Raw genomic sequence first — 23,525 nt, 5'->3', positions numbered from 1 at the left:
TATGTCTGTTTTATGTTTCTTGCTGTTTTTGCATGCCTGTGTGACGATATGGAAAGTCTATAATGTAAGTCCTGCCACCTTGGCTTGGGTTGTTGGAACCCATGCTTTCACCACAGTCTTTTGCTCGAAAGCATGATTCGCAGACAACTTTGGCAAAGGAAAAAAAAAAAGTGGGAAGGAAGGAAAGAGAGGTCCACTGTCCTACCCTCTGTCTGATCACCTAGCTTTTCAGACACCGTCCATTCATTTTAGGAGCCCTTGGGGCAACATTTCTGCCCTAGCCAGCCTTCAGTGTAGCAGCTTTCGTTCCTGACTGCTGAGCCACAAGCTCTGGCTGGCCCTTTCAGTAAGCTTAGCTTTCGTTGTGGTCAAGCTCAGGGCTCCTTCTGCATCTCTGTTTCTATCCCTTTATGAGGAATGAGGATGACTGATCCCTTGTGCGGGGGGCCGGGGGGCTAGTTAGGAGAGTATGGTAGGGTCTTGATGCAGGTCCAGACAAAGGCCAGTGGTCTCAAAAAGAAGCAGTCAAGTGAGAACTAAAGTGACGTGGAACAAAGGTCTGTTCCAAATATTTGCTAGATAATCTCAGTATTAATCAAATAGCAACCGATGGCTCTGGTGGGCTAGCCATACAGCGGATCACTTCCTGAACATATGCTAGGTCATATGCAACGCATGTGCCTGCTATTCGACAGTGGCTGAGTACTATCAATATTTGCTGTGGCCTATCATAGTCATAGTAGCCTGAATGAAATTCACCCCCTGTTTCCTCTCAAGGCCTGGGCCCTTCTTATTTGTTTGTCGGTCTCTTCCCCAATAACATGAAAGGCGTCCCGAAGGTTAATTTAATTTGTTACCATAAAGACGAACAGAGTCTTGGGATAACACATGAGGATCTGTTTCTGGCTCAATGACCATCTCAAAATATATTACCTTAGACAAATATTTACATGGGTAGATATGTTAAATTGATTTCAATAAAGGGAGCCAATAGCTACTGCTTATGGCGAGCAGCCAATGTGTGTCAGCTCTTTCAGACGAATTATCTTATTAAGCCTCCAAAATGTGCCACATGACGTAGCATGATCTCATTTTAAAAAATAGAAACCGGGGATCCAAGAGGGTCTGAAACTCACTCATATTTGGAAAAGTAGAACCAAGTGTTGCGTACATCTTTATTAGTCTTAGAGGCTCGACTTCCCCCCTAGTATGTCTGGCTGACCGGAACACAATCTTTGTGAGAACAAGAAAGACATAGATGGCCTGTGATTTCAAGGTAAATCCACTCACTGCCAACAGTCTTTTGAGAGGCAAAGAGCCACACACCTATTTCTTAGTAAGGTCTGGCGGAGCTTCTGGGTTGCAGACATCACTGTTAACAGTTAGTCATTTTTCCCATCCACTCATCCCATTGTATGGTCCTCTGCGCAGTTCCCCAGGAGTCACCCGGAGACAGAAACTCTGATTGGCTCTGCCAGCCACTTATTGTTTTCCATTTTTCACCACAGCAGAGTCTCGAGACTGTCTCCTATAGATGATCTTGCCACGTCTATTGTCTCTGCGGACTTTCCCACCGCCTCAGGACCACGTGCTTCGTTGCTTATTGTGGTGCTGTTGGCTCAGCCTCAAGGACAGAGACCTTGAGCCAGCTGACAAGGTTGCTCGTGTCACTTCTTCTAAGGCCACAAGCCATGCTTTTGGTTCCCAACACTTTTGAATACTCTTCTTTCACCATCTCTCCTTCAGTTTAGCCACCCGGTCTCCCAGGCTTCCCAGCAGCAGATTTTCCAGCAGACAGTTTTGGCTGATGGCCAATCCCTGTCTTTGCCTGGATGACCTCAGTTACCAAGTCAACAAGGTACTTAATGAATGTTGCTATACTGCCCCCTGGTGGAAAGGGTGGAAACAGCGCTGATTCCTGCCTCATTAACGAATCACCCCCAGACCCTCACTCCCATTCTGAACTGTGTTCCGGTTTCCAAAAGGAAAGGATTTAAATGTGAAAGGCCATGTGACCTGTTATAGTGTAGTTTCCAAAGCTAAAGTTGAATTGTCATCTGTACACTATAGGAGGCTCAACTGGAATTAATGTCTTTTACACTTTTTCTGGACCTCCATTCCTCTGTCTGTGATCCAGATGCTTTGTGAGTCTCCCTTTAAGGCCTTCAGGACTTGGCACCGAGGTTAAGGAAGATCCTATTTTTTCCAAGCGTGCTTCTGGTCTGGAGCTGTCTGGAGTGCTGTCATGGGAGTCCTCTTTATGTTCTCAGTTCTGTCAGGTCTGGGGGTAGCTTGTGAGTTTACACAAGGTTGCCATGCACTGCTGTTCCTGTTTGTGAGAAGTTGTGTCATCAGCTTGGAGGGTGAAAATGGGGATGCGAGGCATGTGTGGGTGGGGTCAATAGGGCACGGATGCGGGGCATTGGAGGAGATCGTAAGGACTCGCGGACGAAAGTGCCAGAAACAAAACGAACTGGCCAGTGTCCCTCTTGGTTTCACGTTAACGTTTACAGAAAGCAGGCTTTTAGTCAACGATGCTGGACCTGTTAGGAGAATGTGCTGCCTCAGGCTCCTCCAGAGGAAAAAAAACAGACAAGATAGATGCAGGAGGAGATTTATTAGGAGAATTGGGTCATGTAGATGCAAAGTGGCCACCACAGTCTGCCATCTAGAGCCAGAAAACCAGAGCACCTGTAACAGTGTAAAGGACTGGGCGTGGTGGGGATTGTGCAAGGCCCAAAGTCTAACATTTAGCTGAGTGCGACTGTTCCTCGTTCTTTTTTTCTTTTTTCTTTTCTTTTTTTTTTTTTTTTTTTTTGACTGTTCCTCATTCAACCCTCTGGCTAAATTCCATTCTCTCCAGATCCATTCCCACAGGGACACCCAGAAGTGATGTTTCACTAGCTACCTGCACATCCCTTCATCAGGTCAGGCTCCCGTCTAAAATTAACTATCTCAGTGAGGTAAACCCAGGTGACGACTGTGTGGCTGGCTCCGTGGACACTCTCTGCAGGCCTGTCACAGCAGGCAAGACCTCAGACCCGGCGAGTTTTCTCTTCACTCATCCTGCCATGCCTGGCTTGTCAGCCCACAGCCATCCCCCTCCCGCTCCAAAATCTGAGTTTTATAAATTCCTTAATTTTGTTCAAAGCCTTGGTCCGGAACTCCCAGCTCCAGCCATTTTCCAGAAAGCTGCTCTTTTCTAATTTTCCCCGCCTTTGTCACTATGATTCGTTATCTTAAAAAAAAAAATCCTTGCTTCATATTTATTTCGTTTTCATCCCCTTTATCCATTGTGAACATCATCATCACCATTGTAAAACCATCCTGTTGAGGAGTTATCATGTGCCAAGAACTGTCCTAACTGGTTTCAATTCATTACTTTATATCGCACAGACTCTGAGGTGTGTGTGTGTGGGGGGGAGGGAGTCCTTGTATCATTCCCATTTTGTAGATAAGTAAACCAAGGCTTCCATATTTTGATCACGGTCACAGAGCTAGTAAGGGGGATAACAGAGACTTGGTCTTGGGTTTGGCTGGTAGATTCTGTTACCTTTCTGAGAACATGTAGGCTGGGAGTAGAGAACCGACCTGTGCATTTTGCATGCCCAAGATTCCTTCTTATGGAGACGGCATGCGTCAAGTCTAGCTGAAGTATGATGCTCTCTGTAAATTCATAATGTACCTCAGGCCTCTACTCAAATATAATGAAATACACACTGCACAGTTCCTGACCCTTCATGGCGATCTGACAAAGTTTCATCCCCCTTCCCTGCCCTTCATACATTCCTTTTGGTTCTCGTCATCCTGTTTGGGGGACTAGTGTAGGGTCTCAACAATGAAACATCCTGTTCAGAGTGGTGGAATGGCTTTTCCTCAGACCACACAGCAGGCGCGTGTATCCAGGTGTCCCCGAATGTCTCAGCAGGCCACCACCTTGCTACTGTAATTCTTGCGGTGCTAGAGTATATCATTGCTTCCAAGGGTCTTCGCTTCTTTATGGTTGCTTTGGACTTGTTCCTTGTGGTGATTCAGTGTCAAGTCTTTACAACTGTGTTTGAGATGCTCTTGTCTCTGGAGTTACAAGCCCTCCCACAAGACAGAAGTAGGAATGAATTAAGAGCTTAGTGGATTTTAAACATGGCTTAGGAGTAAAATATTATTTTCCAGAAGACATTTTTTCTAGACTATATAAAATATACAATGACTCTCAGGAAATGCTTTCTGGAAGATTTTAACTGCGGCGACACTGGTCCTTTCTTATTCACCGCCAATTTCTTAGCTCCAGTTGGCCAGTATCGAGTATCCTGGCAAAGCAAAGGTTTCACTTTAATAGCTCTGGTCTCTTGTTAAACACAGCTGATTCTTCACCTCCAGCTGACCAGAGCCACAGATGCTTCACACAAAACACCTGGTAGAGTCTTTGCCCCTCCCCCCATCCCCGAAACTTTCCATGCCAGGCTGCCATTGTCTGCACTGCTCTCAACATTCTTATCTCCCAAGCTTCTCCGGGGCAGCTCACCGAGCTCTCAACACTCAATGGTTTTCCAAGCCCAAATTTCCAAAGTCTTTCCCCAGCCCTCCAAAAAAAAAACATGGTCAAAGTCTGTCACAGCAGGACCCCCGTTACCCTTGTACCAACTTGTCTTAGCTAGGGTTTCTATTGCTGCAGTGAAACGGCATGACCAAAAAATAGTTTGAGGAGAAAAGAGGTTATTTGGCTTAAAACGTCCATATAACTGTTGATCACTGAAGGAAGTGAGGACAGGGCAAGAACCTGGAGGCAGGAGCTGAGGTAGAGGCCTTGGAGGGATGCTGCTTACTGGCTTGCTCTTTATGGCTTTCTCAGGTTGCTTTCGTATAAAACTCAGGACAACTAGCCCAGGGGCGGCACCACCCACAATGGGCTGGTCCCTCCCCCACTCACCACTAATTAAGAACATGCTGACACAAATCCAGCCATCCCAAGCTCCCTGTCCACTGTGGCTCTCTAAGGACAAAGATAGCTGCATTTCTTATGATGTCCCTCCTCATCCCTCCACTCAGAGAGTGATCTATCTATAGACAGAAGAGACCACTAAGGGCTTAATGCCTGGAACCATATTGCACAAGATGCTTTTCTACAAGGAAAATGCTCCATTGCCATCTTACAAGTGAGAATGAGAAACAAATAAGAGATGCGGATGACTCCAAAGGCATCACAGGGAGGGGTGAGGGAGGATTTAGAATGCTGAGTAAGGTTGGATGCCATCATCGTGTCTACGTAGGAAACCTTGACCAGCTTTTCCAAGCGCAGCAGCATCCTGCCAGACTCCGAACCCAGAGTGCAGCCTCATTAGCATTCAGAGGGGGAAGTAACCATGGGGGACACATCTCAAGCACCAGGAAGAGACAGGCTGTGTTTTAATTATGACCTGGACTTTTGAACAAATCCTTTTCTCTGCTTCTCTGAGCCTTAGAGAAAACAACTTGCGGGAGGCTGTGCCGTCGGCAGCTGGGTCCACAGCGGTACCCGTACAGCTGTGTACACATCTGGCACCCAGGTGGTAGATGGCATGCTCCTCTTCTTGAATTGCTCTTGAAGGTTACAAGAGACAGGGGAGTAAGGTGCAGCTGACCTGGTTTGGATCCAGGGAGGGAGAATGGAAGGAATCAGGCTTGCCTTGCCTCTTCTGGCCTGCAGCCCTCGTGGGGAGGAGGGGGGCGACATGGCTGCTTCAGGATGTGAGCCTATGTGGCTATTGTCCCTTCTACCAATGCTCCTGAGTCAACATGGCAGACTGTTTTTGTTGTGTTCACTCCTCCAGCCCTCCTTTCACTATCATGGGGGAAATTTATGGAGGTGGGGGAAAATTTAAGGGGAAAGAAAAAGAGGAGGAGATTAACAGGGTGGGAGTCAGACAGGCACAGATGCTACCATCCGCTGCTGCAGCTTCTTAAGTGTTTGTCGACTCCCTGGGAACGTTTGCCTCGAGAGTCTGTTTAACAGTCCATTCCAAGGGACAGGGAACAGAAGCAAGGCTTGGGGACAAAAGGCCTTTGACTGGCTCCTGGAAAAGCATTGATTAGTTTGCTCAGGTTGGCAAACAGAGACCAGGGACTTGGGAGGCCAAGGGACAAACTAGGTAGATTTTTCTGCACAACGCATGGCCTCTAGCAAAGGGGAGAGGGTGTGAAAGAAAATACTGGAGGGGCTCCAGTAATGGGAAACCGCAGTGGGTAGCTGGAGGAGAAGATGAGGCGAAGGGAAAGGCTTCTGGTTCTTGCAGTTCTGGGCGTGGAGCTTGTTAGTGCTGTAAGGGCAACACCAGCCAGTTGGATAGGTCCTCCGCTTTACTCCATTTCAGAGCCTGAGAGGCAGAGAGGGAGGATATAAAATTAGCTGCTTTGTAGGGGCTCCTGCTGGGTGGGGGATGGGCATGGTAGTTCCCAGCCTGTGTTGCAGGCCACATAGCATGCTCCTTCCAACCCTGAGGACCGCGTCCCATCCCGGGAGGCTGTCTGTGGGTGGCTCCAGGATTCATGGCAGGTGACCTCATTCTCTTTTTCAAGCTTTGGCTTCTTCCACTCAGAGCTTCATCGCTTTCCCTCTCTCCTGTGCCAATCTGTGTGTCATGCTTCCTTGGGACTCTTCCCAAGCTTCCTTTTCCACTCCACCTTTAAAAACTGTTCCCTTCTTCAGGAAGCTTCCAAGGTAAACTGGCTGTGTGAGGGCATTGCCTTATCACCAAACAGGTACAATTTAATGGTTGGGAAGTGATTGAATATTATAATTCCTTATATCTGCTCTAGCTTTGTGTTATGCTATTTTTGTAATCATGGGGCACCTCTGCATTGCTCTTTGTAAATTATTAGTGCCACTATTTCATACACGCGAAGGTCATAGGTCAGCTTTACGAAGTCAGTTTTCTCCTTACATCTTGGAGAGTGGCTCAGGGTTTGAGCTCAGGTTGTCGTCAGGTTTGTCCACTGAGCCAACTTCCTAGTTGTATTTATGTTCTTGCACAAGCACATGAGCTTCAAACAATGGAGGATTTGTCTTGTATACTGCTGCGTATACAGCAATGCCACACACACACACACACACACACACACACACACACACACACACACTACACTTGACTCCATATGTGGCCACAGTCAGGATGTGGTTTCTTTTTCTTTCCTCCTTGTTCAGACACAGAGTGGATAGTGTGTCACAGCACATACAATGGGTGCTCCTGAACTAATGAAAATAAATGAATGAAAAGGAGAATAAGTGATTGACAGATGAAAAAGCAAAGAGATAGGATTGGCCCCACTGTAGGCCAACACGGTACTTGGCTTGTCTATAGGAAAGTCCTCTTCTTGATGTTTATGTTTCCGTCATTCCTGCCAAAGTGGGACTTGTTAGCAGAACAAATTGGCATCAGCTCCCTAAATGTACTTTGTGTCAGCTCCTGTCTGTCTTTGTGAAGAGGAGAGCAGTGCAGGTTTACGACCCCGCCTCCATTGCTTCTCTCTCCCCTGTGCCAGCTGACCTTCCTGTCCATCAGTCCCTCTGGTACGCAGGGACACAAGGAGAATGTTTGAAAGGATCCTTCCTGCCCTTGCAGTTGCGTTACTGTTTTAAAACAAGAAAACAACTCTTTCTTGTGAAAATGCTAAAAGGAATGCTATCATGCGTGAATCCCACAGAGATCTTTAGGTGTTTATCGTAGTTTTTACACATGCAATTATGGTCTCATCAGATAATTTCAAAGTGAAAAAAAAATAGATCTATAGATTTTGGGGACTCCCGTGAGTGAGCCTGAGTTGTCATGGGCCTTGGGGGACCAGAAAGACACAGTTACCCTGAGTCTGAAGTTGGCTCCAGTACAAACATTCCCGTCCCAAGTCTTAAAGGTCTCTCCTGGCTGTTGACCTGTGACCTCATTGCTTTTCTTTGTTTCCCACGTGCAGACTGTTTGCTGTCAAATGCGGGGGCTGCTTCGAGGCTATTGCACCCAATGAGTTTGTCATGCGTGCCCAGAAGAGCGTGTACCACCTGAGCTGCTTCTGCTGCTGTGTCTGTGAGCGACAGTTGCAGAAGGGTGATGAGTTTGTCCTGAAGGAGGGCCAGCTGCTCTGCAAAGGCGACTATGAGAAGGAGCGGGAGCTGCTGAGCCTGGTGAGCCCAGCAGCCTCAGACTCAGGTGAGTGCCAGCTGGGGGGAACAGCTGCCTGGGATGCAGCCTGGCTCCTTGGCAAGGCAGTTTTGTGCCTCTTAAGATCTTACGTTGCAAGCTCAGAACCATGTTGTATCAGTGAGCTATTGTCATGACAATGGTGCGTAACAATCGTACCCAGCTTTCATGGTATACAACAGAAAGCACGTGCTCATACATTTAGAAGTCTCTGGGTTCACTGGAGTGATGACTTTGCCTCAGGCTGGAGTCTGTTGACCTCAACTGAGTTTACCTCCAGGCCCAGATCAGGTTCAGGTCTTCTGTGATTTGCTCTGGGGTTCAGGTTAGAGGGGGCGTGGCTGTGAGGCATGATCTCCTGCCAATCACAAAAGCACAGAGAGGCATGCCCTACCATACAGACACACTTCAAGCCTCTGAAGGCATCATGTCTGCTAGTATCCCATTGGCTGAGGCAGATTATAAGAGCAAACCCATGGAGTGGGGAGCTATACCTCATGCAGCTTGAAGCCTTGCTAGCTAAGCTTTCATACCACATAGACACACGCCATTCCTGATGGAGATAGGGAACTGAACAGAGAAGGTGCAACAGTTTCACGGAGCGTGTCTCAACAGGTGAACTAATTCTGTGCTCCTAAATGAAGCTTCCCACCACGATAACTCTACAGTGCTGAGTTGGTCTTTTCCCAGGAGTCTGTGAGAGGCCATGGGTGGTGTCTGTGTGACTGCCTTTTTATTATTATTATTATTATTTTATTTTTAACTATGGTTTCATTTTATTCCCAGCCTATAATGTATTTACCAGATGATTCACTGGTTCAGGTGTTTGCCACACAATGGTGAGGGCTAGATTTTGGTTCTCCAGCATCCATTTAAGTGCTAGCTGGGCACAGTGCCCCACCTATAGTGCCCCACCTATAGAACCTTAGGAGATGGCAACAGGCAGGGTCTCCAGAGCAAACAGGCTAGCATGAATAACAATGTTGTGAGCGCTGGGTTTGATTGACAGGCCCTTGCTAGGTGAACAAGGTGGGAGAGTAATAAAGGATAATTCTTAGACTCAACCTTGGGCGTCTACATGTACTGTACATGTACACACACACACACACACACACACACACACACACACACACTGAAAAAAACACCAAAAAACCCCCCATCATGGATTTTTATTGCTGAACTGAATAACAGGGGGCTCCCAGAATCACCCTCCTTCTCAAATACTGGCAACAGTAAGCTAGAACCCTGTTTCTTAAGTACTTCAATGAATGATCTTCTGTCCTGTCATCTTAATATGTTGTGTGTGCATGCATGCCTATATGTGGGTACATGTTTGTGTGTGCGCACACATGTGAAAGTCAGAGATCAACCTCAAGTATCATCCCCCAGGAGCCACCCACCATGTTCCCAGAACACACAGCCTTTCAATGGCCTGGATCTCACCTCTGTGACTGCACTGGCTTGCCACTCAGCCGCCCAGGATCCACCTACCTTTGCCCCTCCCCCCCAGTGTTGGGATTACACGCTTGGAACACCACACACAGCTGTTGTTGCCTGAGTTTAGGAATCACTCTCAGGTCCTCAGGTTGCTAAACAAGCTGTTTACCGACTGAACTGTCTCTTTAGGTTACTTTACTGTTTTGCCAATGACTTTGATGAAGACACAAAAGGTAAGTGGCACAAGTCAGGCAGGACATGACCATGTGGCAGATAGAATTTTCTATGGTGAGAAGAGTTTTGGCAGCGCAGCATTGGCAGAGAAGAAATCTGAGCCCCAAATTTGATTATGGGTGTATGGAACAGGGCTGTTTTGATGGGATAACATGTAAGGGTGTAGGTGATGGTAAAGTCAGTGGGCTCCAAAAGACACAGTAGTTATTAATAAGGTAAGGTGAATAATGGGTAGTTCTGGGCTTTCCACATTTATTGGAGGAGGACAGAGTTTTCAGGCTAATTTTAAATGATGCAGTTTAGGATGTCCCTGGTGTGTGTGTGTGTGTGTGTGAGAGAGAGAGAGAGAGAGAGAGAGAGAGAGAGAGAGAGAGAGAGAGAGAGAGAGAGAGAGAGAGAGAGAGAGAGAGAGAGAGAGAAGGGGGAAGGGGGAAGGGGGAAGGGAGAGAAGGAGAAAGGAGAGTAGTAGTTAACTTTAAAATGTCAACTAAGGAAACCTCACATTTTGAGGAAATAAGGCTAAGGAAGATATGAGAGCCATACCAAGGTTGTAGACTCAGTGTTGAGGGTGAAATGATAGGACCGTGGATTAACATAGGGCACAGCTGTGCCTAACAAGGCTGCAGACTGGCCTGCCTTTATGAAGGATGAACTGATGGCTTGACCCTGCGTCAAGGACTACTGGGGCAGCCTAATCTAGGATGGTAGAATCTATGGGTGCAAACTCAGGGGTTGTCGGCTGCTACATGCGTCTCTCTCTTTCTCTCTTCCTCCTACTCCCCTTTGTTTTATTCTTTGTGTGTGTGTGTGTGTGTGTGTGTGTGTGTGTGTGTGTGTGTGTGTGTGTGTGTGTTAGAGTCTAGTCCAGTGGTTTATTGTTGGACATCATTCTCAGTTGCTCTCTGCCTTGTTTCTGTTTTTTTGTTTTTTCATTGAGCCCGGATCTTGTCAATTCAGCTAGACTGGCTTACACGCAAGCCCCTTACCTCAGCACAGGGTTACAGTTGTTCAGTGCCACTCCTGGCTTTAACATGGGTCTTCAGGATTAAACTCAAGTCCTTTTGCTTACATGACAGTCACTTTTCTGAGTCTTTACCCACGACTTCCTGATCATTCTAGGCAGGGTGTCACCAGGCTAACTTTGAGTGAGCAATCTTTCTTCCTGAGCTTCTCAAGTTGTAGGTTTACCGGTGTGGCCCACCATACACAACTGAATGCTCATTTCTGATGTGGCCCAGTCTCTTTTTGTCCCGGTCCCTCCTTTGCCAATAGCCCCACAGCAGTCTCTATAGCAGTTAGATGCAACTAAAAGCCAGAGGCAGCCTATTTTCTTTAGGGTTAATAGGTGGTAACAGATGCTCAGTGTCCGTAGGGGAGGGATCATATGAGGTCTTCAGGCCCAAACTCTTTCCCTTCAGTGGAGAACAAGAAGAATTTGTCATTGCTGGGCATCTTAGAGGGGAGGTGACTTGCATTCCCATCACAGGTTCCATCAGCTCCCGCTTAAGCGTCTGGACCATGAGGAGCTGGAGATGTTGTAGGAAACACACTGAAGTGCATTTCCTGCTCGCTCCTCTGTAAATCCAACCCTGACTCCAGGTGTGTGGGAGCTTTATCCCCCAACTCTCACTCAAGTCAATTCTGACACTGTCTGCCTGGAGATAATAGTAGATTGAAGGCTCCGTCTCATATGGCTGCCTCCCCACTTTAGATGCCAGTCACAAGTTGTAGGCTGCCATCTGTATTTCTGACTGGCTATAAATTGGAGTTCCCAGGACACCCTCCTGCAGCTCAATTAATTTGTTAAAGTGCATGATAGAAGTCAGAAAAGCGTTTCACTCGTGCTCTGCCATTTCTTACGAAGGAATTCCAAAGGGTACCAATGGCAGGTGGAGAGACAGGCAGGGCAGGGTGTATGCGAAGGGGACCAGAGCTCCTAAACTCCCTTCTGTGCACCAGCTTCTATATGCCTCCATGCATTTAGCTCTCAGGAACTTGCCTCAACCCTGTCCTTTTTGGTTTTTAATACAAGTTTGTTACATAGGCCCAATTTTATCATTAGACATTCATGGTCAATGTATCCTTTGGTTCTTTTGCCTTCTTTGAGGATGGAGACTAAAATGGGCCCTTTGCTGGCAAACTGGATGCAGGGCATCCGTAGTGTCCCATTCCACGATGTCACGGGAACTCTTGACCTTACGTTCTGAAGTAGATTGTCGGATTGCTAATGTTGAGCCTCAACACCCATCTTGATCCATGTATAACCTCAAACCTTGGTCCTGGCTTTAATTTTGAAACCACACAGTAGGAGACCATGCCTCTACAGCTGTGGATAGGAACCCTCTCACAGGTCTAGGGAACACTGAAGCTTTTCTTCGTTCCCTTTCTAGTAGCCCATAGAAGAGATGTTTGACTTATCTGTGAAAATACTATGCTCTCTTGAAAGGGTACCACCACAAACAGGGTGTCATTTTTCATATGTGGTATGTGGTATGTGTAGAACATTGTTATTGTTGCCGCCTGACTCGGGTATCACATTCTGTTGACATACTCGAAATTGCATTAGTCTTTTGACCTGGGAGTGGAGGCAGGGGCTCCGGGCCCCTGACATCCAACTGTGGACAACTATAGTCCCTAGATGGTCCAGGTTGCATTCCTCAATTTTTTTTCTTTTAGTCTTCTGTTTCCTTTCTGAGAGAGAGATTACCCAGGTATCCATGTCCATCAATTTTAAAAGCTTAAGTTTGATTTAAAAATTTCAATTTACAGAATAGTTGAAAATAAGACAGAGGCTCCTGTTCCCTTCCAGCTCCCTTGTATGCTGACGTTGCACATGAGTGCAAAGAGTAAGAACAGTAACTCTGCTAGGTTCCTGCCAACTGTAGTCTTTGTTTGTTTCATGAGATTTTTCTCTGATGTCTTTATTCATTTAAAGATCCAGAATAGAGTACCATGCTGCACTGCATGAAGTTATAGGCTGTTTTCAAGCAAAACAGCTTTTTTTTTCCTCTTTCATTCCTTGATTACTGAGGAATGTCTAGTTTGAATTATATACATACCTTGTTTATTTCGACGGTATTTTATTTTTGCATTTTATTTTCCTTTTTTTGTCTCTTGCTGTGGAATCTAACTATAATTTTTGCCTTTCTTATTTGGGGTTCTTCTGTGTTTCTGAAAATAGGATATTTAGGTTATCCCTGGAATTCAGCCCTAGCTGTGGTTGGGCTTCTTTAAACTGATCTTCTATAGTAAAGAGATGTCCCATCCCAGGACCCCTTTCTTTGAAGGGCACTTTATGTTTTATGGGATGGCACAGCAGCTTCACAGCCTGCATTGCGGAGCTCCTGTCCCTGTATTCTGCATCTACCTGCACAGTGTGACCTGGCATGCCACAGACATGTGATGATTTTTGTTTCTTGCTTGAACACACTACATTGTTCATATTAATCTCTTGTTCATATTAAGCTCTGAGGCCAAGAACCACAATCATTGGAGTAGTAAGGCAGGTTCCCACACCCAGTATTTTTAGTCCTCTTTCTTTCTGGGTTTTTCTTAGTATGTGTGTTGTTGTTGTCTCTTAGGTTCCAGAAGCCTCCCACTCATCTCCTTTTCTCGGTCATACTTATCAACTCTGGTAGCTAGGCTCTCTTTTATTGTTTGTTAAGTTATTGTTATTATTTTACCTATTTACAATTGGTGTGTGTGTGTGTGTGTGTGTGTGTGTGTGTGTGTGTGTGTGTAGTATAGTGTAATGTATTCTCTCCTTTTACCTTTATGTGGCTTCTGGGGATCAAATTCAGATTTCCAGGCTTGTAGAGCAAGCATCCTTACCCAGAGAGCATGGCTGCAATGGCTCAGGCCTGTAGGCTCTTTCTTCATTTTCATCTACAACACAGAGAATGGTATTATTGCTCCATAGTACGGCAGCAGTTCTTCAAGCCTGTGTTGGGTTAATCTTGTTCTCTGATAAAGTAGATTCATGAGCAGCAATTACCTCATACATCCTGGAAAATTCCTTGGAATTGCTCCTGTCAGTTTCTTCTTGCAGTGTAAGGCAGGAAAGACTAGCAGGCATGGGAGGAAGTCTTATCTATTTGGAGATCTACAGTTAGATACGTCCAGGAGCGAGGCTAGCCCCACACTCAGAAGCAGTATGGCCTTGGCCAGTGACCCTCCCATGTCAAGACTCTATTTCCTAATCAGTAAAAAGGGGGCTACCATGCATCCTGTGGGGGTTGCTTTTAGAATGAAAAGAGATAATGTAGACCAAGGCATGAAACTTGATTGGTGTCTACTAAATGACAGTTTCTATCATTATGTCTTGGTGAGGTGCTCATGGACTTCTGGGTATCTCATGCCTTCTGCACTCATTTTGCAAAGGATTCATAAGTTAACAGTTACTTCCTCATCCCTCTTTGCTCTTCTGTTTCAGATGTGCCCGGAGAGCTGGCAAAAGGCATCTCAGGGTGTTATGGGGGGGCTTGCCATTTGGAGTGGGGTGCATGAGCTGGAGATGGGTGGTGGTTTCTACTCCATAGTTTTGTGTGTCAGAGGCAGTCTTTAGTTTTAGAACATTCTGGCTCATATCCCATCCTGAGAAGTCAATGCAAAAAAGGAGGGGAAAAAAAGCCACCCTGGGGTATGTCTCTCTGAGGTTGTTGGTCTGATGGAGTGGTGCATCTCCACATCTCAGCAGTGCATTAGGCTCCTGTCTGGCAAGCCCATGCAAAGTAGCAGTTACCTGTTATTGCATGTGCTGCAAGACTGAGGCCCAAGTTGCTTCTTCTGTCCCTCAGTAGGGCTGGCTGTTCGCACTGCTCTCATACCTGCTGTCCTTTCAGATGTCCTCACTGGTGTCCTTCTAGCCTTTACCAGCCTTCCATTTGGCATTCTTTTTTTTTTAAACAGACTTCTGCACTATGTCAGTCTGTAGCCTAAATGCTGTTTCTTAGCTACAGAAAAGCAAATGCCAAGGGGACACTGATTCCCAAGCAGTACAGCTGAGGAGACATCTCAAAGTCAGCATAATCACATCAGAACAGTGGGCACAGTTTGTGATATAAAGGGGCTGAGAGATGGACAAAGGGATATCACTATGGAATTTTTATAACATTCATTCTTTTCTTTAATAAGCAAAGGGATTATTCTTGGTGGGGGGGGGGACGGAAAGATTAGTTACTGCAAGTGCTCCAATAAACATTATATTGGTGAAATGTATTTAAATCATGTTTTCTATGCTCTTACAGGAGCATTTTTGAGAAAAATTTAACTGTATTTAAGTACAGTAATGATCACCTTTTTTAAAAATCAGGAACATGCACATATATAGACACATACAAGCAAACATACATACACACACTCACACACACAAATACATATATACATAACTCACACACACATTTTCACCTCTCTTTCAACACATAGACAGACAGCTCACTGTTTGCCTTACACTTTGATGTGTTTAAATTCTAATCTTAGCACATTGTGTTAATTTCATAAGTTTCAGCTAGATGGTAACCTGATGTTTGAGAAATCCTGCTTCATCACTTCTTGGACTTTTGCCTAAGATCAAGTGTGGAGAAATACTGCTTCAAAGTGGAGTTGCCTACAGATCTATTCCCCATGGTTTGGAACTGATGTAAATTCCTGAAACTTCAGGCTAATAAATATATTCTAGTCATATGCCATGTTGTAAGAGTAAAGCAAGAGACACAGATGTCTTGTCTTGAAGATTTCTGTACGGCACTTATCTTAGAGTAAACATGCAGTCGCTTCCATTGTTTTTGCAGTCGTTAGTATTACCAAAGAGACGCGAAGAGTTTACACTTATATCATGACTCCACAGAGTCTTCCCAGACTCTGCCTGGTTTATTAACCTGGAAGCAGTTATAATTGCCTGGCCCTTTAGGTTGTTTTCAAAATCACCGGTTTTGTTTCTTGCTAGAATCAGCTATATGGTTCATTAACAGAACTGTTTGTTCTCCGTAAGGCTTAAAACTTATTTTCTGTGTGGAATCTTTCTCTTTTAGTGTATTTGTTTTGTCTTCGTAATGTGGAAGGAGAAACAAAAACACAGGACACTTGAGTCAGGGATAAGCCAGAATAAGAACTTAATTCTACCAATTACCAAGTCCGGACACTTGATCCTGAAGCCGAGGGCTTCGGCCCCTCTCTGTAATTAGAACTTGGGTAGAGTTGATCTTTGGTGCTTAAAAAGTAACAGGCAACATTCAGATTTAGACAATGCTTATCTCTTTTCCACTGACTGAAACTTGGTTTTGGAAATGCGTTCGTGTGCTTAATAATGTTGATTAAAATGAAAGATAAAAATAGAAAAGTAGTGTAGTTGCTTCAGGTATATACAATCTGTATTAGTGTTTATGACTTGTCATTTCCCATGCTCAACCTCTGTAAGAAAAAATGGGCACATGTAAAACATACAATTGTGTTTTACATAATGATGATGGATTCAGGTCTGTTCATAATTACAGGACCCTCTCCCTACAGAAATTATTATCTTAAATACTTCATGGGCACTGAAAAGCCTAACTTCCCATGGAGCTGATGATTAAGGCAGCTTTGTGCATCTTCCCATTCTGCATGAGGGGACATTAATAAAGTGCTGCAGGCCCCACGGCCTCAGTTCAAAGCCAAGGTCTAGTTGCCGAGTCTGCCTTGTTAAAGCCGTGCGTGATGTCGTCATCCTGGTCATCAGAAACACACATGTAGATTAAAGTAGCCCTCGCATTGTCGTCTTCTGTTTGACTAAGAGCTCCCTGGCTGACTGTGGCGGTGACCTAGGCCTTCACCAAGACTTCCTACCTGAGAAATCCCCACCAGAGCGCCTTGCACTTATAGTTAAAGCAGTGAGAACGAGTTGATATGAACTGAAGTTACACTCCCATTCAATACCAGTCACTTCCTGCTCTAACATAGCACTTCCTTAGACCCATGTAACATCTTCTGGGCTTCTCCTGCAGCAGTAGGACAGAAACTGGGAAAGAGGCTGGATCAACATAAAGTGTAGAACTATAAACAATTAAAAGGGGGCACGCAAGGAACCATTAGTGGTTTTTGTTTTGTTTTGCTTTTACAATCATTCGTCCTACTTCTGGTTCTGTGTTTTTTTTGTGTCTTATTTGATGGCAGCAGGAAGATGTCTTCCCCTTAGCCCTCATTAAGTGAATCATGCCTGACAGTGGGCTAAGTCAGTACACCTAGCAGGCTTCCACAAGCTGACCTGTAGTGTGGTCCCTGTCTCAGGAGACAGGAGCTCAGATTTGTTTCTCTGTTGGCAGAAAGGACACTGTGCCTTAATCTCTCCACCTCTCAACAGGGTCCTGACAGTCCCTGAACAGGCAGAGAGGCTCATTTCCTGTGCTACATGTCCCAGGGACTCAGTTTCTCCACACTGTAGTAAGTGAAAGGCATGGAAGAAGTGGGAGAAAGTGCTGGTTTTCTTGCCTTGGCAACCCAGACCAATGTTCTGCCCCCCTGCCAAATGCCCCCTGGCCACTTTGAATTCCCAGCCAAGGGGTTTCGAGGTGATCCGGAGGTGCTCTAGAAACTGAGACACATCACCCAGGCAGTGGAAGACTCCTAGCCCATATCTCTCCAAGCCTTTGTGTTGGTGACTAAAGAAAACCACCAATGTTTTCTAAAGATGGTAGCAAACTAGTGTATGGCTGCTTCTGAATGCTGTGGGATTTTATGCAGCAAAAGCAAATGGAAAAGAAAGTAATTTAAGACCCATTCAGATTCTCAGTGGTCCAAACCCAAATTTGTACACTGGAGCCAGGGGTTGTGTGTGTGTGTGTGTGTGTGTGTGTGTGTGTGTGTAGAGGGGGGGGGAGGGAGACAGAGAGAGAGAGAGAGAGAGGGGGGGGGGGAGGGAGGGAGGGAGGGAGGGGAGTTGGGAGGCAGGCGGGCCAGAGGCTTGTTTAGGTCTTTTGGTGATGAGGACCAGGAAATCTGAGTATTTTAGCTTGTGTGCATTAGGTGGGCAGTGGGCCCAGGTGGTATTTGAGGTAAGACATCTAGGTATTCTTCCTCAGAAACCTGAGAGGGTAGAAAAGCTGGTGGGGCCAACTCAGCCTCTAGTTCACTCAGGACTTTGCTGAGTATTACGTTGATCAGGGCCTGGGTTTGGTAGGTGGAGCATATAGAGGCATACACTTGGCTAATGGGCAAATATCTGGGGGCACAGACAGTTTAATGGGCCTGTTGTACATGCTGGATTGATAGGTAACTTTGCCCTCAGGAAGCTTGCAGTCTAGTGGAGGAGGACTGCTAATAACCAAGGCGCTCAGGCTATGTGTTGTGTTGCTCCTCAAATTAGCCCTCCCCTTAAGGTCTCTTCTTATGTACTTTTAAAGGTGTGTGTGTGTGTGTGTGTGTGTGTGTGTGTGTGTGTGTGTGTGTGTGTGTTCGCGAGCACGCACTCCTGCAGAGGCCAGAGGAGTGTCAGCTTCCAGAACTGGAGTTACAGGTAGTTGGGAGCTGCCTTGCAAGGGTACCCAGAACCAAACTCTGGTCCTTCCCAAGAAGAGCATGCGCTCCATAACACTGAGCCTTTCTCCAGCCCCTTCCTGTATTTTCTTTTTCTTTTTTTTTCCCCCTTGATTTTGGGTCTCTGTGGAATGGGCCTTAAGGATTTAGATAGTCTGGTGTGCAGCCTGAGAGCTGGGGTTCTGGAATCCTCAGGTGAGCGGAATGTTTAGGAAAGGAGGTTGGGTTGGTGAGCACAGCTCCGGGAAGTGGTGGGGCTTCAGAGTTGGGGGTACCCCCATCAGCGCCAGGGAGAGTCTGCAGCTAAGACAGAAGGTAGGGAGATTGTCCCTAGAGTGCACAGGTGTAGTTGGGGTCGCAAGATGAAGCAAACAAAATTCTAAGGAGCCGGGTGACATCTGCATTTTGGAAAAATTAACCTGTCCTAAAAGGATGTACAAGGCATGGCAATATAAAAAAAAACTCCACACTTAACAGTTCCCTGTGTTTTATCTGACAGCCTTAGAGACAGTAAGAATGAGCAGTCCTGAGAGAGGGGAACCAACAGGGTAGTGAAATATCCAGCGACCAGGTGGATATTTCATTGATTGGTTGCTTAACGACAAAGAGAAAGCAATGTAATTCTGTCCCGAGACACGCGTGGCGTGTTCCCACTTCTGCTGTGCACTTGGATTGGCCCCAGCCAAGCACACGAGGCCACCCCTCCTGAGCCTAGAGTGGGAATCTCGTTGCCTTGGCAACTCTCTCCCGCTGTTGCTTAAAACCGTTTGAATTACACCCCTGCCAGGCAGCTACTAGTGGCTTTCTTTTCTTCCCAGCTCATTTTTCCCTGGCAGAACCCTGGCTGAAGGCGGCTTCAGTGCGGGCCTAGCATGGGGAAGCATCCAGGCCCAAGGGCTGCGGGCTACTGCAGCCCTGCGCATGCATTGCATCCTCCTCTCTTCAAAGGCGCTTTAGAAATGGAAGAGCCAGGCTGCAGAAACACACCCGGACAGCAGTTTTTATGAGAAAATGCAGATAAAGAGCCCGGCGGTAGGGCCATATGTTCCCCATAATCTCCAAAGCCGTCACTTCAATTAGAGCCTCCCCCGAGTTCTAATGCCCGATCCTGAGTAAACAAGCCGCTCTGAAAGAAGAACTCGCTTTCCAATTAAAAGTGTACTAACATTTCTGCCTCCCTTAATTCCCGCCGAGCAAAGCCCCGCGCGGGCGGAGGCGCGGGCCAGGTCGCGGCGAGGTCGTCGGGTCCGCGCCTCCCCGCGCCGCCGCGCCTTCCCAGGTGACGTCAGGCGGGCCCGGGATTAGGGCGCACCCCGCGCTCCCGCGCCGCGCCACAGACTTAATTAAAAGTAATGCCACGGTAAATCCGCAGGCTCTGGCTGGCGGGGCCGCGCCTTCGAGCTGGCCTGCGACTGGAAGCTTTCAGAAGCAGGTGCTATGTGTGTGTGTGGCTTGCGTGTCATTCGTTTGGAGATGGACGTGGCTACCCTCTCCTTCGTTCTCACCGCCATCCCTGCTCTTAAAAATACAGACGCAGACACACGGATTTCCTCCTTATTCCCAGTTTTATGTGTTCTGTGCCGCAAATACCACTTTCTGTATAGTCTCTTCGCATCCCCATTCCCTTCCTTGTGCCTCAGCCTTAAGAACGCTAAGGACAAGAATAGATGGGGGCCAGGTATGAGGTCCTTGAAACATCAGTCAAATAGCACTACCATCAAGGCATTCCTTAGGAGTTCTTGAGAGCTCTGAATGTGAGCCATCCACCGCAGACCCTTCATTCAGCCCTAGTCTCATGACATTCCCGCTGAAAACTTGGTTTCTATGGGTGTCTTCTGTCCGGCAGAGCTGCTTGGAAGCTGCTTGGTTTCAGATTGGGAGAGGGATGGATAGATTAACTTTCTGGCCTACTCTCCACACCATCAAAGAATCAAAGAATTGAAGCTATTATTTGAAAAATCCCAGAAACATCAATAAGGCAGAAAATCCTCACCAGATCATTCAAATGCAAATGGCTCTCCTTCTTTCATGAATTATCTACCCAAGTAATTACTTTAGTTTTTAGTTTGGCCTTGACGGTGGTAAAGACTTCTGAGAAGTGGTCTCAGTGAGACCATGGCTGTTTGTTTACTCCTTACTCTGTGATTGATGCTAACTAAATTAAATTGAGGCCAGTTCAGCAAATGTCTAGGGGCCTAGCTATCTGTTACAGGCTGAGTTATAGCCTCCAGGGATTGACAGTGGCAGGAAACCACCACTGGGCTCCACTGGACAAGAAAATAACTGCTATAAGAACTGTGCACTGGTTATTATGCACTGTGTGTGTAGTAATTGACCTTGGTGTGGTGGTGGTGGTGGTGGTGGCGTGTGTGTGTGTGTGTGTGTGTGTGTGTGTGTGTGCACACACGCGCATGCGCGCTAGGTGTAAGTGAACCCTGAACTACTCCAGGTATGGTGGCACACTCCTGTAATCAGAGCATTTGGCAGGAGGTAGGTTGGGAGTTGGGGTGGAGGAAGTAAGAGACTCAACAGTTCAAGGTTATTCTTGGTTCTATGGCAAGTTCAAGGCCAGCCTGTGCTACATGAGACCCTGTATCAAACAAATAGGCACTAACAAAAATCAGGAACATGTTCAGAAAGCGCTTCACAATGATATGACACTGTGAGTCTGCAACACACACACACACACACACACACAGAGAGAGAGAGACTTCACAAGTCCCTGTATATTACCACCACCTGCATGTCATTCAGGTAACAATTGAGTCCCTCTTGAATTTAACAGAGTAGGTGATTTCTAAATGGTGAAGGGCAAGTGAGTATGTTGCTGTGGAAGTTGGGTTGCACCTAGGCCCTGAAGGAAAGGCTGGACCAGGGTGGGCGGAACACTGAGCGGCTAGTGTACTCAGCAGGAACTGTTCATTTTGTATTGCATTTGAATATATTCTACACCCAACCTTAGCCAAACAGCAGAGAAGAGATCGGATTCGTTCTGATGGTTGTGGAAAGACTGAATGGAAGTTTGTGGCAGGATGAAGTTGCCCTGTCAGTTCTTTTAAAAGAGAAATGGGGAAGATGGATCAGAGTAGGTTATAGCTGCTGCGTGCAGAGGAGAGGAAGCAAGCTACGGCAGTGAGAGGAGAAAGTGTGAGTCAAACTACAGGCTAAAGGTGTCAAGTAATTTGTTCATTTTCATGTTTAGTCATAGCCGCGTTTCAGTTCACACGGTGGTGAATGCCTAGTATGTGTCAGTCATCGTTCTGACTGTGGCGGCATAAAGTGGTGAAACAGAACGGGCCACACAAGTGCCGTCTAGCTTGAGTTCTAGAATCTAAAATACTATTCGGTAAAGTCAGGGGTGCTCACTTGGAGCTTTCTAACATGTGCAGATGATGTCACAGCAGAGGAAAAAAATGTTCAGAAAGTAAAGAGCCTTCTAGATAATTAATTCAGGTGGGGAGTATTGAGTGACTTGGTGAACAGTGACTGTCTGGTCTGGTGGACAGTTGAGCAATTATATCTAGAGCTTAAAGGTGTGTGTAACACTCTGTGTGTGTATGTGTGTGTGTGTGTGTATGATACACACTTAGGAATCATAGAAAAGCTGCTAAAGCCTGGTAGTGTTTCTACAAGTGTTTCCACGGATGTTATTGTCTGACTCTGCGGGACTTTAAGAAACACGAACACACACATACACAGACACACACACAGACACACACACACTGACAACGACAATAGAGCAGCGATTTTCAAAATATGCCTTAGTCAGATTCTCCTGGGAGCTTGCTTGGTCTTAGGTATGATGATTTGCATTCTGCAATTTGCATTCTGGCAGTGGGGGTGGAGGGAGCAATAATCTGCTGCCTTGGGAAGTTTAAGTTCTATCCCTTAGCATCCACCAGACAGCAGTCAGAGACTAGCCCAGTCACAAGAGTGGTCCCCTGCACTTCTTAGTGACGTTGTTTACAGAGACTCACCTTTCTAAATTCCCTTGGGCAGCTGTAGGTTATTCTAACTCAGCTAGGTCTGATCTGGGTTCAAATGCGCACCAAGCCTGCAAGCATTAGGACTGTCCTTCTGAACTCCTCTCAGTCATTCTGTAACATCGTGGGGACATCATGGGGACTCCCTTCACCACCAGCAATGTATTTCTGTGGTATCCTAGCCATATAGTGAATAAACAGATGTAAAACAATGGGGACATTTGGTAAGATTTGCACAAAACAGCTTCTGGATGCCTTTAACCTCTGAGTCTGCAACACACGGGCGGGCGCGCGCGGGTACACACACACACACACACACACACACACACACACACACACACTTCACAAGTGCCTGTATATTCTCATCACCTGTATGACATTCAGATAATATTCGAGTCCCTCTTCTGTGACCAGCCCTAAGCTATGTAGGGAGCATACAATAAGTTTTAAAGAATTACCCTTTTCCATAGCCCAGATAGACTTCAATACAAGGTACAATCAGGGAATAAGAGTTCACTGTTTGACTGTATCAGCAACTACTCAGTGTGTAAGTTTTTAAATAACACAGAGAAGAGAGGACCTGGTGAGGGTAGGAGTGGACAGTGAACAGGTTAACAGTGTTTTAAAATAAAGGCTTCTGTGAGCGTGAGTGCCTTGTTTGATTTCCAGTTCTTCCTCATGATGGCTGGCGACTTCGAATAAGCGTTTGAGTTTTTCCCCTTCAGCACCTGTGACGTGGAATGTTCTGAGGTTTGCATGCAATGGTATGGACTGTGGTGCCTGGCACCAAGTAAGTGTTCAGTTAAAGAGCTACATTATTGTGCACACGCATTAGGGACTTATTCTGGTCCTTAGACATCCTGTTCATGCACTGGCAAAGAGAGGGACAAAACTCCAAAAGAGTTCCAACACTCCAAGGACGTCTTCTGACTCATCAAAATGCCCTTTTTGTGTGAGTGATCGGGAAGTTGCGCCTTAGATGGCTTGACAGAGATGCAAGGAGCCACAGCTGGTGTTACCTAATTTAACAGCTGGGGTGTGACCAAAGGGATTTGGGGGCACTTGGAGGAAAGACAGAGGCCACCATACTTCTCTGTGAAGTGGAACATGCCAAAGGGAATGTGACACGGGCTGCAGTACTTTCCTTGAGAATTGGCTTAGATCTGTGTGTACAGGACATTGCTTTATTTTTGAGTTA

The 23,525-nt window shown here is 46.3% G+C and overlaps 1 protein-coding gene across 1 annotated transcript in view; it reads left to right on the top strand.

Annotated features, from left to right (window-relative positions):
• The window catches only part of LMX1A (LIM homeobox transcription factor 1 alpha), a 146,013-nt gene that overhangs the window by 95,745 nt on the left and 26,743 nt on the right, over positions 1-23,525 (top strand). The window contains exon 5 of the mRNA XM_084776742.1: positions 7,942-8,174. Coding sequence (XP_084632868.1) covers positions 7,942-8,174 — 233 coding nt within the window. The remainder of the gene's footprint in view (positions 1-7,941; positions 8,175-23,525) is intronic.

The sequence above is a fragment of the Acomys minous genome (genome assembly GCF_964271855.1).
Source record: "Acomys minous genome assembly, chromosome: 1".
In the NCBI taxonomy this organism is placed as follows: Eukaryota; Metazoa; Chordata; class Mammalia; order Rodentia; family Muridae; genus Acomys; species Acomys minous.
This window is presented reverse-complemented; position numbering and strand designations above follow the sequence as displayed.